Source organism: Pithys albifrons, chromosome 14 (assembly GCF_047495875.1).
Source record: "Pithys albifrons albifrons isolate INPA30051 chromosome 14, PitAlb_v1, whole genome shotgun sequence".
NCBI lineage: Eukaryota > Metazoa > Chordata > Aves > Passeriformes > Thamnophilidae > Pithys > Pithys albifrons.
In genome coordinates this window covers 5,369,928-5,391,569 of record NC_092471.1, presented here as the reverse complement: position 1 = coordinate 5,391,569, position 21,642 = coordinate 5,369,928, and the positions used below count along the sequence as shown (strand labels likewise).

General features: G+C 38.2%; 1 protein-coding gene across 4 annotated transcripts in view; it reads right to left on the bottom strand.

Annotated features, from left to right (window-relative positions):
• Positions 1-1,614: 1,614 nt before the first annotated feature.
• Positions 1,615-21,642, bottom strand: part of DIAPH2 (diaphanous related formin 2) — a 197,873-nt gene continuing 177,845 nt past the window's right edge. For all 4 annotated transcript variants that reach the window (XM_071569711.1, XM_071569712.1, XM_071569713.1 and 1 more), the window contains one exon: positions 1,615-6,149. In XM_071569711.1, the coding sequence (XP_071425812.1) occupies positions 6,085-6,149 (65 nt within the window). In that variant the 3' untranslated portion in view covers positions 1,615-6,084. The remainder of the gene's footprint in view (positions 6,150-21,642) is intronic.

Genomic DNA, 21,642 nt, shown 5'->3' with positions numbered 1-21,642 from the left:
AGTGAATCAATATAAATTTTTGTGTTAAATAACACATGAAGATCATAAGAACAAAATGTGTTTGCTGCATTTAATCTGAGTTTGTTCCTTCTTTTCAGTATTTTTTTCTTGCCACTGCAATTCACTGTTCAGGTGTTAGTGTTGAGAGAAATGGGTTTGCAGAGGAATCTGCTCATGTCCTACCCAGGAGAGGGGAGACAAAATTAATTTGGACCAATTTATCTAATCAATGCAGGGGGCTATTTCTTTACCAGCATTTCCAAAGTCAAGCTGATAACAGCATAATCTTGAGCAAATTGTGCTAATCTATAATGATAACTTTATAGGTGATGGAATTGCACTCAGAGTCCAAGTTCCTGCTCCAGGTCAGATGTAGGCTCAGGACAGAATCCAAGGACCACGGGATCCCCAGGGAGCTGATGGAGTACCCACCCCTGGAAGGATTCAACAATCCAGTAAATGTGGCATTTTTGTGATGTGATTTAGTGAATATGGAGAAATTCAGTCAAAAGTTGGACTTGATGGTCTTGGAGGTCTTTTCCCACCTTAATGATTCTATGATTCCATCACCATCACCTTTGTGCTGTGTCTGTACAGGGCTCTTGTATTGCACAAATTCCTCCACAATGTTCAAATGTATAAAAATCACCTCTTGAATGTTTTTTAAATTGTTCTTCAGCTTTTCACTGCAGAAAAAGCTGAAATAAGTAACAAATAGCTGCAATTCTGCCTGAGTCCTCAGTGTCAAACTGTGACTGGGGAAGCAACAGCTCCTGTTCCTCAGCTATAAGAATTCAATGCCAGGTTTTTTTCTGCTTTTCATTTTATGGGGAGATGTTTTATGTAACTTTTCTCAAAAAAGAGGAAAAGTAAAAGGACACAGCTAAAAACATATGATGGGATTCCCTGACTCCCACACAAGCAAGTCAAGAACATCTACCTAAAACTAAGAAACAAGAATATGGTATATGTAATATGTAGGACACCAAGACTACACTTTTCTTAATCAGGACAATCAGAGAATTTACATTTATGGCTGGCACTTAAAAGATTTCATTTTTTTTCCATGTTAATCCCACAAGAAAATAAACCTTCACTTCTTCATCACATATGAAATAGTGCATTCTAACTGTAATTCAGTTAAGACCATTTTGTGATTGACTGAACGAAATAATTTGGAAAACATCCACATTAAGCTGTCTGACTTCCTGTGTGTCTGTCTAAAAAAGGTCTATACCGGAATCCAGCCACTTAATATAAATATGGACCCATGGGATTTGTTTAGGGATTCCCTTTTATTGTTATTTGTGTAAAAATAAAATGGTATCACTGTAATTTAATTTTGGGGGGTTTAATTATATACTTTTGGGGGCATTATTTGGTTTTGAAAGTCCTCCTTCATTGGAAAAGGCACCTTATTCCCCAAATTCAAGTCAAATATATTTGACACCTCAGAGAAAAAAAAATAAAAGAAATCCATAAAATGTCAGTAAACTAAAATGGAATGTAATTTCAGTGTGACAATTTAATATAACAAAACCAGGTTTTGAGGTGATGGTACTCAATAGATAATAAGAATGATAAACAAGTAAAACATTGGTGCACCTACAAAAATCATGTTATGTATATCTTTATTACAGTTTTCAGAATACATGGATTAACAATGGCCAGGCTGTGATTTCATCAAATTCATATTTTAAACATTACATACAAACACAGAGCTGTTTAAAAAATAGAAATGCATGAGTTTTGTCACCTTTTTTTTTTAACATTTTTTTTGTTTGTTTTGTTTTTGGCATCAGGAGTTCTGTGACTTCCAAAAGGGAAATCAAATGGTGCATGAGAGCAGACTGACTGAGCTGTAATAGGTTATTGTTCACATTCTGTGGCATATGTATCACCTCAAACAGTGCTAAAAGAAGCACTACAAGAACAGATCTGTCTCCTTTGCCTTGTGCCAGTGCCATCAGTGGGTGCTGCAGGGCTGCACCACTCCCAGGCTCACCCAACTCCCTGCCTTGGGCACAGAAGCAGCAACGTGGGCTCTGAAATGCAGACACTTGAAGCTGAGGGATTTGGCTTCATCTGCTTGGATGGTTTTTGTCTCTACTATTTACATTTTGTGTGCAAGCGTGGGCATGTGTGGAGACACCACAGGAGAGCTGGGGAGGTTCCTTACAATACCTATTTAGGGAAGAGTCACTTGCACATCCAGTATGGCACACGGAGGAGGTTCAGCTGGTCCTGCCCCAGCTCAGCAGCTCCAAGGCAGACACAGCACAGTGGAACTCAGCCAAGCCTCGTGTCATGGAAAAAGCAATTTACACACACAGGGAAGTTTGCTCCCCAATAACTATCACCAGCTTGAAATATTTACCAGCTGTATCACTCTCAGGGTAGGAAGGACTAAATTCACCCATCTAAGCAGGATTTGCCTGAGGGATGCAAAAGCTGAATGTTGTGAAGTTTCCTTAACAAAAGCTACAGGAGGATTTCCAGCCAAACCTAAAACTCAGCCACATTCGCAGAGTTTTGCAAACCATTTGTATATTGAGGGATGAATTTAAAGTAGGTTACTAATGAATTGTGGCCTGGATAGAAACCATGGAAGTATTATGTTTTTTACAGCATTTGTCTGAGGTAGTACATATACCACACACAAAAATGCAAAAATATACAGATATTCGTGACTATTTTCATATTACACAAGGGAACTATGGGAATGGTTGCATTTGTATCTGAATTTGCAAGAAGAACAGATAATTTTAGATAATGTTGTTCATATTGACCATGGTTGGCTAAAGCCAGAACACTTGACAGAAGAGCATTTCTGGGAACACTTCCTGAAGCTGTTTGTCAGTGCCCCCTGGGGCACTAATTTTGTTTTGGCTTTAGCATCGGTTCCTAATATGATTAACACTCAAACCAAACACCACTTGTGTGCTGGGAAAGGATATTTGTTGAATCACAAACAAACATACATGACAAACTGTGTTGCACTTTGTTTCTCAGGAAACTGCATAAAACTTGAGCAAAAAAAGTCTATAGTGTCTTTACATTTCTGATCTGTACAGCCAGTAGTTAAGCAACAGAGATGTATATTTGTATATGATTTAAACATTTCATTCCCATGACATTTGCAAATTTAGTTCAATTCGTTGCAAAGGTAAAATTATCTTCCTCTTAAATAAACTAAGAAATGTAAACAGTGTAACATCATTAAAAAAAACCTCTCTTCAGTACTTGTAACTGGTAAAATGTGAATGCAAACAGATGTGCTGGTATATTGTTAACGTCATGTCTCAGAGGACATAGAGTGAAACATAATTAGCAAGAAATTTATGTATGAACCCTCCAGTGATTTTCTTTCTGGGATTACTTTGAGTACAAATATAATTTAACTGATATATTTCATTTTTCTTATTTTTTTTTAAATTAGAAAATAAGGCAAGTGCATTTCTGAAAAAGGTGCTACTCTTCTACACTTCTAGATAAACGTGACACCTCTGAAAATTAGATCAATAATAAAAACATTAAAAATATCTGCAATTTAATATAGACTGAAAAACTATCAAAAGACAAAGTGACCAGCATCAATTTCAGAAAATATTTTAGACTTCATAAATACGAGCACCCTATATTTACATAAATTATCTTCTAAACTAGTTTTCCTTTGAAAGACACTTTTGCCCTAACAGATATGTCCATTAAATTATATAAATGTTTCAAATATGAAAAAAATAGTAGTAAAATAGAAGCATCAGGTGATGTTGCTATTTTGGATTTGCCTTTTTTTCCTAAGATTTGGTTCTTGAAAATCTGTAGCCAGCTTTGACAGAGCTTTAAAAAAAATATAACCCATGGAAATGACAAACTTGTACTCTAATAATTACTGCTACCATGTAAAGATCCTGTTCAGAGCTTTTGAGTTTTCATGTATAAAGATTTTACCACTACTTGTAAATCCCAGTCAAACGCTAATTTCAAAATCTGAATTCTAATACACTATTGATTTATATAGACATCAACCTAAACCTTTCAACAGGCTTTGTACATTAAGCACATTTTTATAACTGTTAATTTCATAGTTCCATTAAAAAAAAAGTTATGCTTCAATACAAGGCTGGTGTTGACCTTGCACAAAACAGGACCTAATTCTTTGTATCTCTTACTGATAAACAGGGAGACAGAATCCTGTTGCATGCTTTTTTGTTTGTTTGTTTGTTTTCTGAAGTACCATAAAACTGTTTAGTTTGTCACTAAAACCCCTGACCAGTTCAGGGAGAATGTTAGTTGACAGCACACACTTCACTAGGCTTCAGTTGTATTCCTATGTTTAGAGCTACAGGCAAACCCCCTGCATTCTTTGAAGACAAGTTTTGGAAAAAAAAAAAAATTAAAAAAATCAATACTAGATTGAAAAGGAGCTGTATCTTTTCTTAGAATAATTGGATATGTAGTTTGAAACTGTGAGAACTGATCCCAAACTAGTCAGATAGTCCTAAGGGTATCTCACGAGAGAAGCACAGAGAATCCACTGTACAAAGCTGCTTGGCTCAAGCAGTAGTGCAAAGGAACTGCCCCGGGAGCGAATGTTCCTCTAGAGCAACCAGTTTGTGCACAGAAAACCATGTGACACCTCACCTTCCAAATACTCTTTATACAACATTAAAAAAAAGTTCCCCATAACACCAGGCAATAAAAGCATTCATAATAATTTCATCGATCAGTGAAAAGCATTAATAATTTGACAAGAAGTGCCATCTACGACATCCTGATTTTTTAAAAATATCATAGCTGAGAAACAGGTGAAGTAGTTCCACTGGAACTCCCACTTCAAGTCCTCCACCCCATCAGATAAGCAATGAACCTTCAGTGAAAAGGATGGTGAGGATTGACCTGAACACCCAAGAGACTGTCCATTCAGCTGAGCGTGGGGAGCAAAGGGAGCTGTGGCTCCCCAGCGAGTGGCAGAACATCCAGTGTCAGCGACTGCTCTGACTGCTCACCTGAGGGGCTGCAGTGCAAGGGGCCTGGGGACAGAGCACAGTGGGAGGAGCTGCCCAAAAAACCAGCCTGCTGCAATCAGGGGTCACTGCTTGAGAGTGCTCCAGGGAGGAAATTTGTTCTTAGCTGCTAAATAAACTCTCAGCACTAAAATCCACCAGTAGAGATCCCGCTACGTATTTTACCTGAGAAACAGAGGAAAAACTCAGAGGCAGTTCTGAATAACTTCGTCATGTAGCTTGTCTCTAAAAACCTACACGAAGGTATTTTTAGCATAATTAAAATAGGACAATCATATTTTCCCCCAAGTATCTTTATAAAGAATATATAAGTGCATAATTAGAAAAATTCCTCCTTAGATACAGTTAAAAACATATTCTGCCCTTGACATTGTTGAATTTTGGTAAAATCCTATGCTCTGTTTTATTTTTTTTAAGCAGCGATAAGTAACTATACATCATCATATCACCCAAAGTGTAGATATGTGGTATATCCTACTTGCAGCTAAGACAGCTGAATCCACCAGGCTTTACATTGAGATAAGGTTTTCAGCAACCTGACTGGGGCTATGTGTTGCTTTTTTATGGTTACAAAAAAGATTCTGATAATGTAGACCAGCTCATCTCTGAATTTATTAACATACAATTTTATTATTTTTTTCCTTTCATGTTCAAATCAGAACTGCAAATGGAATCCACAGCTGTACTCTTTCAACAGAACTGTATTTTCTTACCCATATAAATCATAACCTAGAAATCCCCAACTCCTTTCATGTGAGTTGCCAGCTAAAAAAAAAACAAAACGGGGTGTTAAAAAAAAAAAAAGAAAGAACATAAGAAAATAAGATATATATCCTACTGTTTAACACTGTTTACAGATCTTGGTAGTTGGGGTAATAAGATACAGTATGTGGATTATTTAGCAACAGCTTTAAAATTACATATTTTTACACCATCTCATTTAATCAATACCAATATTCCTGTACGATCATTGCCAATTTGTATGATAAACTCTTTCCAAAGTACATCCATTTAATTGTAAATAAAACAATTCATTAATTCTTTGGCATCAGAAGAATCATACAGCTGCAATGGGTCCGTTGTGGCGAGAACGAGACCTTTCCAGAGTTACTCGTTTGTTATCTGTAACACAAAGAGGGGAAAAACAAATCACCATAAGATTTGAAACACATAATGCAATGTCAAGAGGTTTTCAAACAGCCCTGAAAATCACTTGGAATGATATGTAAATAAGTAACTAGGAGACTGGATCAGAGAAGTTTCCCACTGCAGCTGCCAGACTGAGTTCAAGAGTTCTGCAATCAGCAATAAATTACTTTCTTGATCAGAGAAGCTGGGTGATAAAAGCATTAGGAGAATCCTGAAACACAGTCCCCTTGGAAACAGCACACAATAACTCCAATTGCCGAGTAAAAATCTTTAAAATTTTATAAACGATTTATGCACAGAAGCTCTGGAAAAATACATTTCAAGTTTCATGAGAATGCACTGACCAGTGTGGTGGTGACAACCCCACGAGATGCTACAAGTAGAAAAACTTGAACATCGTTCACTGTAATTTGGTACTGAGATAAAAATAGAACAGTTAAATCAGCCACTTCCTAAGTATTTCCTGATTGTGCAATGAGAACAACTTTTAGTATAAAATATTACACAGTAATTATTGCAATGAATAATAAATACATCTCTATCACAGGAAAACAATCACCAAGTACCAGCCACATTCCTAAATGCCTTTAAAATAAAATTTTAAAGCCATGAATATACACATGCACAGACACAAAAAGGGGCAGAAGATTAACCCCCACTTAGTTTTCTGGTAGTTCAGATATTTCTTTTTTAAAATGTAGTCCTTCCATGTGGATTTTTTTTTTTTTATTTTTGGAGGGAGGAACTGTTTCTTTTGACTTTGACATTTTCTTTCTCTCATGTCACACTCAGGTTGCTGCTCTGCAGCAGCACCTACTCTGCTACAGCATTACCATGTCCCAGTATATGGCTGGAACTTCTACCCAGCACTGCAGGATTATAAAGCAGCCACTTCAGAAGCAAGAAGTCTGGCACACACACACTGTAGGCAGGCAGGTTCTCCCAGTTTTCCTCCAAAGGAGCTGATTTCTCTCCCTCTGCTTGCCCAGAGCAGAACAGTCTGTGCCACTGGGGCTGCTGGAGGAAGCTGAGCCTGGGCAGGGCTGAGGGTTCAGCACAAAGCATGAGATCCCAACACAGCTCATGGGCACAAATAAATGTTCTGAAGAAGATATGGACTGAGTTCCTGTGTGCCAGAGCAAGGGAAAGGCTGGAGGAAGGAGCAGAGCATGTAAAACACCTGCAGGGAGGGTGCCCAGGGGCTGGGTCAGGCCCTTGTCTGAGGTGCCCAGCTGCAGGACCAAAGGCAATGGGCACAACCTGAACACAGGAAGTTACTCTGAACTTCAGGAAACATCTGCTTACTGTGAAGGTGACCAGGCACTGCAATGGGTTGTCCCAGAAGGTTATGGAGTCTCCATCCTTGGATATTCAATCCCTGTCTAGTCATGGTCCTGGACAACTGGCTCTAAGTGACTCTGCTTGAGCAGAGAGAGTGGCCAAAAGGAGCTCCAGAGGTCCTTTCCACCCTCAACCATTTCGTGATTCTGTTCTAAACTAAAAAAGGGCAGAGATGGCCCAAGCACATTAATAAGGATCTGGAGAACAAAAAGAAAGTCATCTCTGTGATCTGTTTCTGGACATAAAGCAGAAGCTGCCTGTGGAGACTGAATGGGCTCTGCAAATTCAGCCTTTCCTTTCCCTGTTCAATGAAAGTGTCTCCAGTGCTATAGGGAATTAACAGCTCCTTTAGCAAGATTATTAGTTCTTTTTATAGTTCTGCCTTGCCTCCTTTTCCTAATGAATCTATCCATGCATAAAGTATTCAAATTACCCTAAGTCAATCTGTTTTGCAAGGGAATAAATCTCTACACTGGTTGCAGTGTCACTAGGCACTGGAAACTAAAGCACAAAACTGCTAAAACTGAAATGTGCTGCTGCTCCTCCAGGACAGTGACTACTAAAGAGTGCACTGATACTTGCTCTCAGTGGGGAGAAGAGCCTTCACCACTACACTGTTTCTTGATACAATTTCAAGACTGTCAACTGTACAGGTTAAAAACAGATTAAGAGAGTCTAAGAACTGTTGATTTCTTTTATTTGTTGTTTTTTTTTTTAATTTTTCTGTTTTAGGGGTTTTTTTCATCATGATGGAGACAAACATTTTCTGCAAGTGAAGGAAATATAAAATGAAATGCTGAGAAATCAATTCAGCAGTTCCTTTTTAGCATACATAAGACTGGAATGCAATCCTGAGCAGGCAAACTACACACCCACTGAAAGAAACATATAGACAGTGTTGGAACAACAATTTCTTCCTCAAGTCTTCTTGCACTCAGTAGAGTACCAAGATGGGAATAAATAATATCTACAACATACGAGATATTTGTAGAGGTGCTTTTGACACATACACATTCACCAAAGAATATGATGCAAAAAAAGATAAGCAAAACCACAATAAGCTTAGTGTATAAGCACAAGAAGCACATGCCTTGAAGCAAACAAACAAACAAAAAAATCTAAGTTATTTTTAGACACTATGTTTTAATTTTATGGAATTTGACAATTTCGCCCTTAAGATGCTCTCCATTATGCTCTGTATGTATCATAGGATGGCTTGGGTTGGAAGGGACATCAAAGATCATCTCATTCCCACACCCTGCCATGGGCAGGGACATTCCACTAACCCAGGTTGCTCCCAAGCCCCATCTAACCTGGCCTTGGACACTTCCAGTACACCACCCTCCCAACAAAGAACTTATTCCTAATATCTACTGTAAACCTTCTCTCTTCCAATTTAAATTCATTCCTGTATAAAACATCAGAAATCACAATCAATAAAAAACACACTTGTAGGGGAGAGGGAAATATTTCAGCAAAAACAACACTCTGAAAAATGTATTTTTCCTTTCCTTAATGCTCCTTTCTTACTTCTGTTATTAAAAGAGAAGTCTCAATAGCTGCAACAGATTTATTAACTTGGTAGCTTGTTATCAACACAGAGCTCAGTTATATTAGGAGAAAAATAAATGGTACTTTGCAGAACTGCAATACTAAGATTAAGTGACTTTTTCATTTCATTTTCTTCTTATCCACTGTTCCAGGTAGTAACTTTATGCTCTCCTAATTATAAACCTTATTTTTTATGAGCAATCAATGCTGGTAATAATATAGATGTTGTGCAGTCAAATGAATTGGTCATGACACTGAGATATCTGATAATGGAAAAAGACAGTCTATAAAACGATACCTCAAAGGTACTTGATTAGAATTTGCATTATCCTGTAACAAAAAAACATTCTCTCTTTGACAGCCCTTATATTTAAATTATAATAAATTATAAACTGGTACCTTGGGCTCTTGTCACTTTAGTTGACTAAATCTCCTTTTTGTTCCCCTCCTGAGTAACCTCCTCAAGGTGAAAGAACTGACCCTTTCACAGCTCACAACAATAAACACATTTTAATGCTCAGAAAAAAAAGGCACCAGTTTTAGCTGCTGTGAACATGGTCATATGAGGGAGGCAGAACTTTTAGCAATGAATAAAATATTTAAAATTTCATCTTTTTGGAATAGTTTTGACTGTGCAAAAGATGCAGAAATGCAGCCTGTAAGGGAATTAGCATGGCCCATGCCTTTGGGAATCAATGAAAGCCTTTGCATCAAATATTTATTCCTCCATTCATGTAAAACTTTGTTCACCAGGAAATCCTACTGAAACACATCTTGTTTTCATGAGCAACCAAAGCAGAAATACTCCTGCAGTCCCAAGACCTTCAGCAAGTACCACAAACAGAACATGGAAAACAGTCAGAAAAGCAAGGCAGTTTCCTACAGGAATGGAATGATTACACAAAAAATGAGTAAGGTGATAACTCCAAGGAGCAAACATTGCAGCTGTGAAAATGAGGACACAGGAATGTAGTCTTCAGAAAAAGGTGAAAATCTGAATGTCACAAGAGACATGTTTTTCTGATTGACACAACTAAAGTTTTCCATACAGTGCCATTGATTAAATTGTGACAAGTTATGTTAAACTCAAATCCCTTCAGCCTGAGTAGCCTCTAATTTTCTCCTTGAGCCTCTAAGCATAGGCAAAACTGAAGCCAACTTACAATCTCATTTGATGTAACTGCTTAAGGAGCAACCCATGACAAGAATTAACTTGTCCTTTAAGGACTGCACACACCTTCATCAGCTTCAGCTTAACAACAGAGAGAGGTAAATCTTTTTGGAGACTGGAATTGATAGAACATTAGGCAGCAGCAGAAGTGATCCAGTGTGAAACAGCAGGGAGGTCCATCCATCTGAGCTCCTCTGCAGCAGCTACAGCTGAGCACAGTTCTCTGGCCTGGCCTGGCCCTGGGACATGATTAGAGACACCAGCTGAGAAATAAGCCAGGCAAGGAAATCAAGAGCCTCAGAACTGTTGTGGGTGTCTGGAGCAAAAGCCTTTTAAAAACAAAGCCTCGAGAGAAAATGGCTCTCCCAAGCTCAATTCTGTTAAGATTCAGTTCATCTCTGGGAGATTTGATTTCAAATTGATCTTTCAAAATGTATGGCCTGTATATAAAAAATATAGCAATAAGGTAAAAATCAGTTTTGGGAGGAATACAGCCAAAACAACACTTTAGAAAGGAGTCTGAAATAGCATTTTTCAAAAGATCTTTATTGCAAAGAGATGAAACAAGCAAATAAACCAGTTTTCTGTCAGGGTTAAGGGAAAACTTACAGTTAATATGCTTTCTTTTAATCTTTTAGTGTTTAGAACAGTCTTATTTCAATCTCAACAGGCTCCCTACACATGTCTGGCAAGTTCTAAACTAGACCCTTTATAACCATCACATTGGGTCATCTTACAGTGGTTTAGATTTGATATTTTTGTAACTAAAAATGAGAACAGATACCACATTTCTGTTCTCAGCTTTTTTTTTTCCTAAATAGAATCTCAAATTCCTGACAATCAAACTTAAATGACAGCTAAAAAAAGGTTATTTTAGCATCAATTTCAAAGGAAACGTTGAGTTTTCAAGCAAACTCTGAAGCTGTGAGGTCAAATTCTATAAATCTTGTTGTATTTTGGTTTAGGTCCAAGCCAAGACTTTGCTGTGAAAGCTGAGTGATAACCTGAGGTTAGAAATGTTATGATGGAGGAAAAATCCTTAGGCCAAAAAATAGCTGGTTTTTGGTATGTGTTTTCTGTTTGGTTGGGGTTTTTTAAAGCCCTCAAAATTAAGATGGTGCAGCTGAAACATGTTAATTATAAAGGCATCATGTATTGATCTTATAATAATAATATAAAAAATATGTTCCTGACCTGGTTAGTGGGATGTTTGCCAATATATTGATCTGCAAGGTGTTGAACAGTAAGAAAAGGTTGCAGAAGAAACAAGGAGGAAGAAAAAGCTTTAAGGAGAACTGTAACACAGAAGGACCTCTCTGAAGACTGAATGGTTCCTCCTCAGGAAAAGGCAGAAAGACAAATCTCCTGAGTTATTTCCATAAGTCTGGAGAGTCGTGTTCTGTTCCAAAAGGTTTGTTTCAAAGCTGTTTGTCCTTTAGGTGACACACAGAACCTCCTTGCTAAGAAGGTTTCCATACTATCCTTTGTGAGCAGTTTCTCACTGAAAACATGTGTGGCTGTTTGGATTTCCTTTAACTTGCTAAATAAATTTGTTAATATCCAAAGCACTGCAGTGCAGAGCCAGGTCTCAAATATGCAGAGTTAAAGAATTTAAGCCCTGACACAAAGGAGTTTTACTCAGATTAAAAGGGAACAAAGACATGTGTAATCTTTGTGCTGCCACTCAGCCCCAGCTTGCTGGGCACTGTTAATTGTAGCCTTTGAGTCGTAAGAAAATGCAGAACATCAGGAGAAAACCCATTTATTTGTGTCCTATGTGTTAGACATAAAAATGCTTTAAAGAGGAATAATGTGAGAAGTTTTAATGCTAAATGGCATGTGTGATGACATTTACCAGCTCAGTGCAATCCAGCTGTGACCACAGTCAATGCAGTGTGGGGACACAATAAAAGGAACACTTTTGCAACCAAAATTGAGGATATTGGCCATCTGTATCATAATCCCAATAAAGAAATAAATGCTTAGCCTATTTAGAGATGAAGTTTGGTATTTGTAGGGCAAAAACAGATTTGTAAACCCCACTTTCAAGCAATCAGAATAAAATAAATTTTACTACTGCTTACTCCGGGCTTTAATGATTTAAAAAAAAATAATTGGCCCAGTAAGATGAGATTCCTTAAACCTTTAAATGATCTATTGAATATTTTAATTTGACTTTGCTTTCTAAGTTAACAATCCCACTTGGGACACGCAGTGAAAGCTCTTCCACAGGAGCTGCAGTGGAAAAGCCTGAGCAGGAGACAACACATTCCTGCCTCAGGGGTTACAAGACAAATCAATCTATTTTTCTCCTTTCCTCCAAGGGTAATTGGCCTTTAAAATTACAGAGAAAAATAGGCCCTCATGTCAGCACAATGCAAGCACATAGACAACCATTTTCCATTTCTTTTTTCAGTTTGAATTCTCAGCAGAGAACTAAACTTATAAAGGTGGGAAAATAAAAAGAAGATGAAGAGGAACGATTGCATCAGTTCAAATCCCCTCCAATAACAAGCAGCACTGTGACCAGCATTTGAGGCTGGAATTTCCTGAAACCTGCTATGAATAGCTGTCATTTTCCTAGTCACTGTTTTTTCAGGCTTGATTGTGATAAAATTTACCTGTATCTTTGTGAAGGCTGTACCTCTGGTGTTCATGGAGATTTGTCACAAAATTTAGTTAAACTGAGAAATTGTAATTATTGCTCCATTTCCCATAAATTCTAACAAAGTAATACTGATTTTTTACCTCATTCTTCTGAAATTGCCTTTTTCAAGGAGCAATCATGGCTATGACTATCCCTACAATCCCTCTAGTGTGCTACACACATAATCACACATCAACACAGTTTCAGACTCTGAATACTCTTAAATTGTATAAAGTAAATTTTAACTTGCCCAATAAATTGTTTCACAGCAGTGAAACTCAGAGATGGCCCTCACAGGTTTCTGATTGCCATTAAATCTGACCTGCAATACCTCACTCATACCATATCTTTAATAAGAAACTGTCACGTGAAAATATTTCCCAGTGCATAAAGATGAGAAATCAGCTAAACTATAATTGATATATAAAAACCACAACAAAGTTGAAAAAAGTCAAACCAACTTAGTAGTTTAAAAACAGTACTAATATTCCCTTGAAAGGGAGTCTTGAGGCTACTAAACCTTTAATGTGAATTTGCTCTCTGGGACTGTGTATACAGGTGTAAAGCAATTATTAGATTTGATATCTGAATGAACTCAGGTTCCCATTAGAGCCTGAATGCTTCAATGACCCTGTTATTTTCCTTCCAATGCTCCCAGACCTGATCAACTTAATTATTCTGACTAGTGAAACATTTAGGACATGAATGTATGATTTGCTTTAAATCAAATGAGACAAATGAAAGTACTTTATAAAATAGCACAAAAAAAGGAACAAGACACGTGATGTGATGTATCAAATCCTGGAAGAAGGTCAGGACTAAGTAATGATAACAAAGAAACAGAAAAAAGATCCACTGCAATAAAACTACATTTATTCAGATATTTTTTCCCTTGAAATTCTAATTGGTAACCTTTATTGTATCTCCAGTGAAAAGGTATAGCTTGGGAATCAGAGGGGTGAGACAAACTTCAGAGAATAAATAAACTGTGGTTGTTTCAGTACTGAAGGAATCCAAACCTCAGAACTCAGAGATTGTGTTCTCATGAATACACACACACCTCTACCAGTTGTCCAAAAGTAAAATTAGAGCCTCTGCTAGAAAGAAACTTCATGTCAGAGAGAGCAGGTTTGCTGGTGTAAAACAGATGTTGACTATTTTAATTGTACCTGCCATTTCACTGCTAAGAAAGTGTGTGACATTGCAAAAACCCCACGTATTCATGTTTTAAACAGGCCTGGCCTGGTGCTAATACATGATATTCTTCATAAATAATGGACTTGAGAATGGCTTCCAAAGTGTCCAATTCCCAGCTCCCCTATTAACACTATGGCTCTTACAATTTGCATTTGCTTTGAAAGTTACTTGACTGTGAGGTTACAAACAGGACAAAGAAATAAAGACAGTAATAGGTTCTGAGCTGCAAGTACACAGGCAGACACAAAGTTCCCATCTTCCCATCCCACTGCATCTGTCCTTGCAGAGAATCAAACTGACACCCCCGGGTCCCCTCGCCCCTCGCCTCCTCTCACTAATGATCTGTAATGGCTGCTGAGCCTGCAATAAACGTGCTTCTGTCCAGCCACATTGGCATCACTTCCCAGCCCAATCTGATACTTTTAGGAGAGGAGGGAGTCACCAGAGACCAGCACCAGCTTGTGCTGAAGGCACTTCCTGACATCAGCCTTCACTTCGCACTTCAGATGGAAGGATTCGATTTGACAAAACACACAGAAAGTCAAGAGAGGAGGCTCTTCACCTCCCCTCCGAAACTGCTGGAGAGAAGTCAATACCAATCCCTTTACAAAGTTACAATCAAAAGCTGACAGATGAAAGTCAAAGGGGAAGCTTTCCAGCCATTCCTTACAATATTTTATTAAAGAGCGGCGTGGGGACGCGTTTGCATCGCCCCACCCTCCGCTCCTGGTTCTCCAGTTCGCAGCTCAAACGCTCAGCTCCAGCTCCCAGGTACAGCTGCTTCATTCTCTGCACAGCACACGAAAGTAATGAACTCAGAGACAGAAAAGAGAAAGCTCTCTTTTCTCCAAAGGAAATGCTTTCAAAACAGGAGTCGGGGAACGCTCCTGAAAAGCCAGTATTTCCCAGTGTTTCATGTAAACTGGCTGCCATAGTTTTTCTGCATACCCAGACAATGACAATATGCCTTGTAGCCTGCAAAAGTCAGTCTCCTGCATTTTTTATGTATCAGAAAAAGATTCTCTTTATATATATAAAACCCACTCTGCAATAACTTGTACTCTACATGTAAAATGAAATATTTTAAATAATACACTAAAGGCAGAATATCCATAATTATTTTTTGATTAAATAAAATATCAGCATTTTTTATTCATGGCTAGGTTAACATTTACAATTCAGCATTTTGCAATATTTAAATGGCATTGAATATGCTATGAGAAAACTTAAAACTACATCACTCCTGTATGACCGGCTGGCACAGCCTCCCGTGCCCATCTGCACCTCACTGCAGAAATCAGAGAGAGCTCCTCTAACAGCCTGGCAAGATGATCTCACCACTACCTGGTCCTTCTCTGCACACCCCAACTGAGAATAACTACATCCTGCATGTGACTTTTACTATAAATTACCTGCACCAAAGGCATGTGAATGTGAAACTGTTGCTTATTAAAATAATTCATACAAGGAAGTCATTTAAACTATACATGGCAGGCTCTGAAGTAAAATATAATAACTTTTAGGGACTTAGGAGCCTAATTTCTTTCTTGGCTGAGCACAGACAACTTCATTATGATTCAATGTGAGACCTTGGTGCTCACATAAAGCAGAATTTGACCCTTTATTTTCATATAAAGGATAAAATTACAGAAGCAGTTAATGATGGGAGAGGGCAACAAGTTTTCATTAAGTAGCTCAAAACAGTTTCTATTTATTAATACTTGTATCTGAGAAGTGTCATTTTCCAAGGCTTTCTGTGCTATTTCAGCAATTAGTGGATCCCAAAATGTAACACTGGATCACTCCATATTCCTGATCTGTTTTGCTTCCCCATGACCCAGCTCCTCCTGCCAGAGCAGCCTCTGACAGGGAGCTCAGCTGGGCAAGGGCAGGTGCTCTGGCATTTCACAAACACAGCTCTTACTCACATGGTTCCCAAGAACCCACAAGCATTTTAGGGCTGCCTTAACTGCCTTTTGTAAAGACTAAGTGACAATGATGTTCAGGTGTACTATTACTGTCTGCTTTTTGAAACCTGGTTTAAAAACTCCAGGGATTTTTATGACCAAGACAGCAGAATATTACTTGCAAATGAGTGAATACCTGAACAAATCCCTGCTCAGGAAAAAAAAAAAGAAAAAAAAGAAAAAGAAAAAACCAATTATATAAATATAGATATGACTTTCCAGAAGCAAAATACCTATACACACAATAACTTCTTTCTGAGGTCAAGCTTTTCTACCTTTCCCAGATGCATAACTACAAACCTTTCCTTGACTCAACAATGAGCTGTGACAGAGCTGATGGCCTGTATTATGCATTATAAATAAGCCCTAAAAAGTATTACCTCTATTAAAAGCAAGACAAGGTCTGGTTTGATAGACACAAAAGAGCATGGCTTATTAGTGACAAAAATATGTGGCAAGTTCTCAGTGTGAGTTCCAAAAGTTTTAAATAACTTCACTTCAATATGGAGCCAGAAAGAAGATAAGCTCTTCTAACTGACCAAGACTTCATCATCTCACTATTTGTACCAAAAATGCTCTTGAGGTCGCCAATTAACAGATGATACCTTATTACAACTCAGAAGCATTGCACTCTTTGGACAAATGTCAAACTGGAGAAGTAATTGGAGCCTTTCAGCTGCTCAATACCAGAGTTATAAACTTTTACAACCTTGCCACTTACAAAGGAGCTCCAGAGTGAGAAATGATAAGGTTCATGTTGATTGTCCCTGGTTTGTCAGGTAGTGAGACAATCTTAATATTGCTTACACATTTGAGAAAGTTGGTTTTGGGTTTTTTTAATGTTTGCATTCTGCCTTTTAAGCACTGTTAGTTGAAAGTAGCTTAACAGCACAGCTCAGAGCCAGGTAACAGACTGGAAGTATTTTACATGAGTTTTTAACTAGAATTGATTCAATAATAACTCTATCCAAATGCTAATGCCAGCATTCCTAGTACGAATAAACACATTTTTACGTACATGAATGCTAAGGAAACAAAATGATATAATGTTCTGGCTATGCCAGAAAATTAGTCCTTCCTCAGAACTTCAGGCATCATCTCCTCCCAAATAATGTGCTTATCCCCAAAACTTCCAGCAATATTTTACAGTCTTTTCTCCTGGAGATTGCAGATAAACAGATTCCTCTCTTCCCCCTCTTTGTGTTATAGAAGTTTATCCAGTTGCCTAATCTTAATGAAGAGAGCAGAGGATGCTGATGGTGGACACCCACCTGTTTGCTGCCTGTTGCCAGGCACTTTGGCTTCCCTGCAGCTCCCTGACCCTCGTGCTTGCTGAGGAGCTCCAGCTCCAGCTCCACTGTGTTGGGAAATACCCTCCTACAGCTGTGCAGGGCAGGGAGAAAGGCTGTGCTGTGCTTTTAAGTCTCCCGTGGTCACTGCATTGTTTCCAAAAGTTAAACTCCTTCATCTCAATTGCCCACAATCCTCCCGTGTTCTCTGACCTCTTTGTCAGTTCTTAATTCCCTTAATACATTATCTATCAGTTATTCTTCCCAGACACACCAAACATACACCAGGCTACAATTCTCTTTAAGATGACACTGATACCATACTCCAACTTCTGCACTGATAATTGAAAATGAGCTGCATAAATAGCTATGAACAGGGGAACTGAGAATTACTGAGCAGATCTACTCTGAGCAGGAATACAAAGTCATTTGTACTTTTCCAACCCTTTGCAAGCCAGAGAACAAAAATTCTAAGTAAGAAAGACAGCCATAAGGAATCCTGTACTTCACCTCTTGGTTTAGCTAGTAAAAAGTCACTAGATGGTTTTGTCATTTATGCTCCTGTCAGCAACAACACGAAGTACAACATAAAGAAAGGGCTGGTTACATACCTGGTGAGGACAGAAAGAAAGAAAAAATATATTTATTTAAAAAAAAAATCTCAAATGCTTTCCTTCAGTTCCTTAGTAGGAACACCAAGGTCAGCCTCAATGCTCTTACTGTTTGTTCAAACCTCCCCTCCCCAGCCCCTTTCACCACAGCACATCAAACATAACTATTACACAGACTCTGTAAATGTTTTTGAGTCCCCCAACAACTCCTTCTCCACACTGAACCCACTCTGCTCCTTCACCTGCCTTTGCTTTAATGTGTAGGTGAATCAGCCTCATTTTTACCTGCTTTTCCCTCTCAGCACTTCCAGCAGGTGGTTGCAGAGCCTTTTTCCAAAGGTGCTGCTGGATGGGCACAGCCCCAGGGAAGTATCCCAAGCCCTGAGATGCCACCAGAGTCACTCTGCCCTTCTGTCTGCTCGGGCACTGCCACTAAACCAGCCCACTGCAGCTTGGAGGAATGTATTCCAGTCACTGGGGCTGAGTGGGAAGCACTGACAATACCTTACACAAAGAAGCTTAGGAAGATTTTGGAATTTAATTCTGCTCTTCACCCTTCTCCAGACTGAGGCGACAGGAGGGAAGGATAAGGCAAGGGCAGCCTGGCTGGGTATGAGGGAGCAGAACAGGCTCAGAAGAGGTCACTGCTGAGAGGGCACAAAAATGAGCAAGTCATTTGAGGACAAATCTTGGCCCTGAGCATCTCCTGAACAAGAGGACTCGGTTTGCTAAGAAGGACGAGGATTGCTGGGTAATCTTTTTCACTGTCACATGGAAGAGACTGAGAATCCCACATCGACCCTTGGACATCTTTAGCCTTGAAAACAATGTTTTGTGCCACAAAATAAACATTATTTTCTTTCCATTTTTTTCCCATTTAGAAATCTAGTTTACAGTACCATTCCAAAACTAGTTTTACCACACAAACAAAGAAATTACGAATTTGGGTGGAAGAAAACTAAGATGGGAGTTTCTCTCTGGGGTGGGAAAGAGAAGGAACTTACAGAGATTTTGCTGCCAGATAAAATGATTAGGAAAATACATCCTTAGTGCTACTAAAATAACATTAATCCATCAGGTACTTTTTGCCTAAAGCTGGCAATGTCCTTTAGAATGCTGTTTTGCTGGATGTAAACTGTTTTAACTACAAGCTCCTTCTATTTCATCTGCAGGAATATTTTGTCAGGCTCAAACTAATTTCATGTGCAGAAATAACCAAGTCAGTGTGTTAACAGTTTGCACCTGTTTGGGACTCACTGGGCACTGTGGCCTCTCAACTCTCACCCACCTCCTTCCCTGTACTTTCCTAAAACTGCCAAAGCCAAGGAATCCTCTTTGCTCCTCCAGCCAAAGCCATGAAACCCCTGCCCAGCTTGTCCACGGTGCCCCAGGAGCAGCAACTCAGCTTTCAGAGCTCACAATGTTTTGTTGAATTAAACGTTTCCTCAAAGGACCTGTTACCTTTTCTGTTTGTATTCTTTAATTAGATATTCTAGACAGAATATTCTATACAATAGAACTGAGACTTTGCTGCACATTGATGACAATTCCTGCTGATGTCCAAGTACTTCTCTTGCTTTAATCAAGGAAACAATGATGTAAACTTATAGTTTAAAGAAAAAAAAGAAGGTATTTTTGAGGCTCTTTCACCAACTGTTTATCATGAATGCATAAACCCCCAGAACACTCCTATTAGCAAACTCCAATTTTCCAACCTAATATTTCAACAGAAAATAGCAGAAAATCCCAACAATTAATACAAGAGGGCCTCTATTACAGCTCACCAACTTGACCTGCAAGTTTGCTTTGCATACAGGAAACCATCTCTAGAGACTTTTCTTGTAAGGATGGGAACTTTTCAAAACACATTTTTAAAAAACACCATGAAACTTGCATCTATGATTTTGGAATTTCCTACTCAGCAGTAACAGAAAAGCAAACTGTAGATTAAAAATTTTCAAAAGCTTTACTACAAAGTTCATTAAAGAGGTTTTTTTTCCCATAAAGTATGCAAATCTTGCTACTTATATTTCAAGAGTTCTACTGACTCAGTTTAAGGCAGAGAACTATTTCATAAAACAGCATCTTGCAAAGGAATGGAAAAAACCCAAGGAAGAGAAATACTCTGAAGTATGCAAAGCATTTTCAGATGCCTTTTAATTATTTTTTTTACAAGAATACAATTAAATACTCTTGGAATGACAGATGTATGGACAGTAAAAAAGAGTCAAAGTTTGATTTGTTGTATTTGTTTGGAGCTCCAGTTCTAAGCCAAGCCTTATGTTCTTCAAGGCCAGCACAGCGTGAGACACCCACAATGTCTGCAAGGTCCAGGGGGAAGGATTAGCAAATGTCACAATACCTGGAGGGCACAGAAGAGCCTTAAAATAGGTAATGATTCAAGAGTTTAAACAGGGAAAGTACAGCAGGGGGCCTTGAAAAAAAAAGCTGCATCAGGATGAAAGGTCTATAAACTTAAGCTTAATGATGAGCAAACTAAAAGGTCACTCTGCATCGGGGGATGTTCAGAGGCAGAGGTTTGATGGGACTGAGGAAATCATTGCTCTGTCCAAAAAAAAGCACTATTAAGACAGTTCAAGTCATATTGTGCCTCTTTACAAAGATCATCCCTTTTCCTCTACATTATCACACACATGTGAACAAAACTGTTGATGGAAGAGCCCTTTTGAAAGGTATATAAAAATGCCTTAGAGGCTTTAAAGTAAGTTTATATTTGTGTGCATAAATGTGTATTTTAGAGAAACATAACTTCTGCCTTTTAACATGCCAAGTTTCACTGGGAAAAAATTATACAGCAGTTTTCTAAATAGCTGATATCCATGACTTCTGATTTTTATTTAACATCAGTAATGATGTCTGCAAATTCAGCAGCTTTGTGATAATCCAGTCAAAATGGTTATTCTACATAACTGGTCACATGTGCTCCTTTGAACACTAATTAGCACCTGAAAACAATTAAGATTTTGCAGTTTAAAGACATCAATAAATCCGGTAAATTTTAATTCTTCAAAATCACTCTCAGAGCATTCAAAATATCTTTGCCACTGAAATCTGAAAAAACAGATAAAGGTCTAAAAACATTCTCAAAAAGTCAAAAAATTAATAATAAATAAAGTTCTGATAAACCAAGTGAAGAAACAAAACCTTATCCTTTTAAAAAACCACCAAAATGGAATATTGAATTGTTTTCAACACTTCCCAAAATGTTTTTGAAACTTTAGGGCAACTATAGTTTTTTATAAGTAGTACAGTTCCAGCAAATTCTAAATTTTCTGAAAATACATTATTACACAAAATAATAATTCTTCCTCCTTAGAAAGGGTTTTAAGCCCTGACATAATTCTCATGCACATTGCAAGGCTCCAGCCTGAAACATCTACCTGCATTTCCACATTCACTTTGTGCAATTCTGTGTTAACTTCGTTGTTCCTTCTCTGTTTGCAATCAGAGCATTTTTTTCAAATACTTCTATTATTTCATTTCTGCTTCATAAGACAAAGAACAGAAGGTTAAATCTGCTGTAAGGTCCATCTCTTCAGAGAATAATGAGGAGATGTGACAGAAAGTTTCAGCACCTTGGCAGAAAAACAAAGCAAGAGTAACCTTGAGGGCTTCATGATTTTTGTGGGTGAATGAGGATACTTAACAGGTTTGTTTTAAGTGGAGTTTGC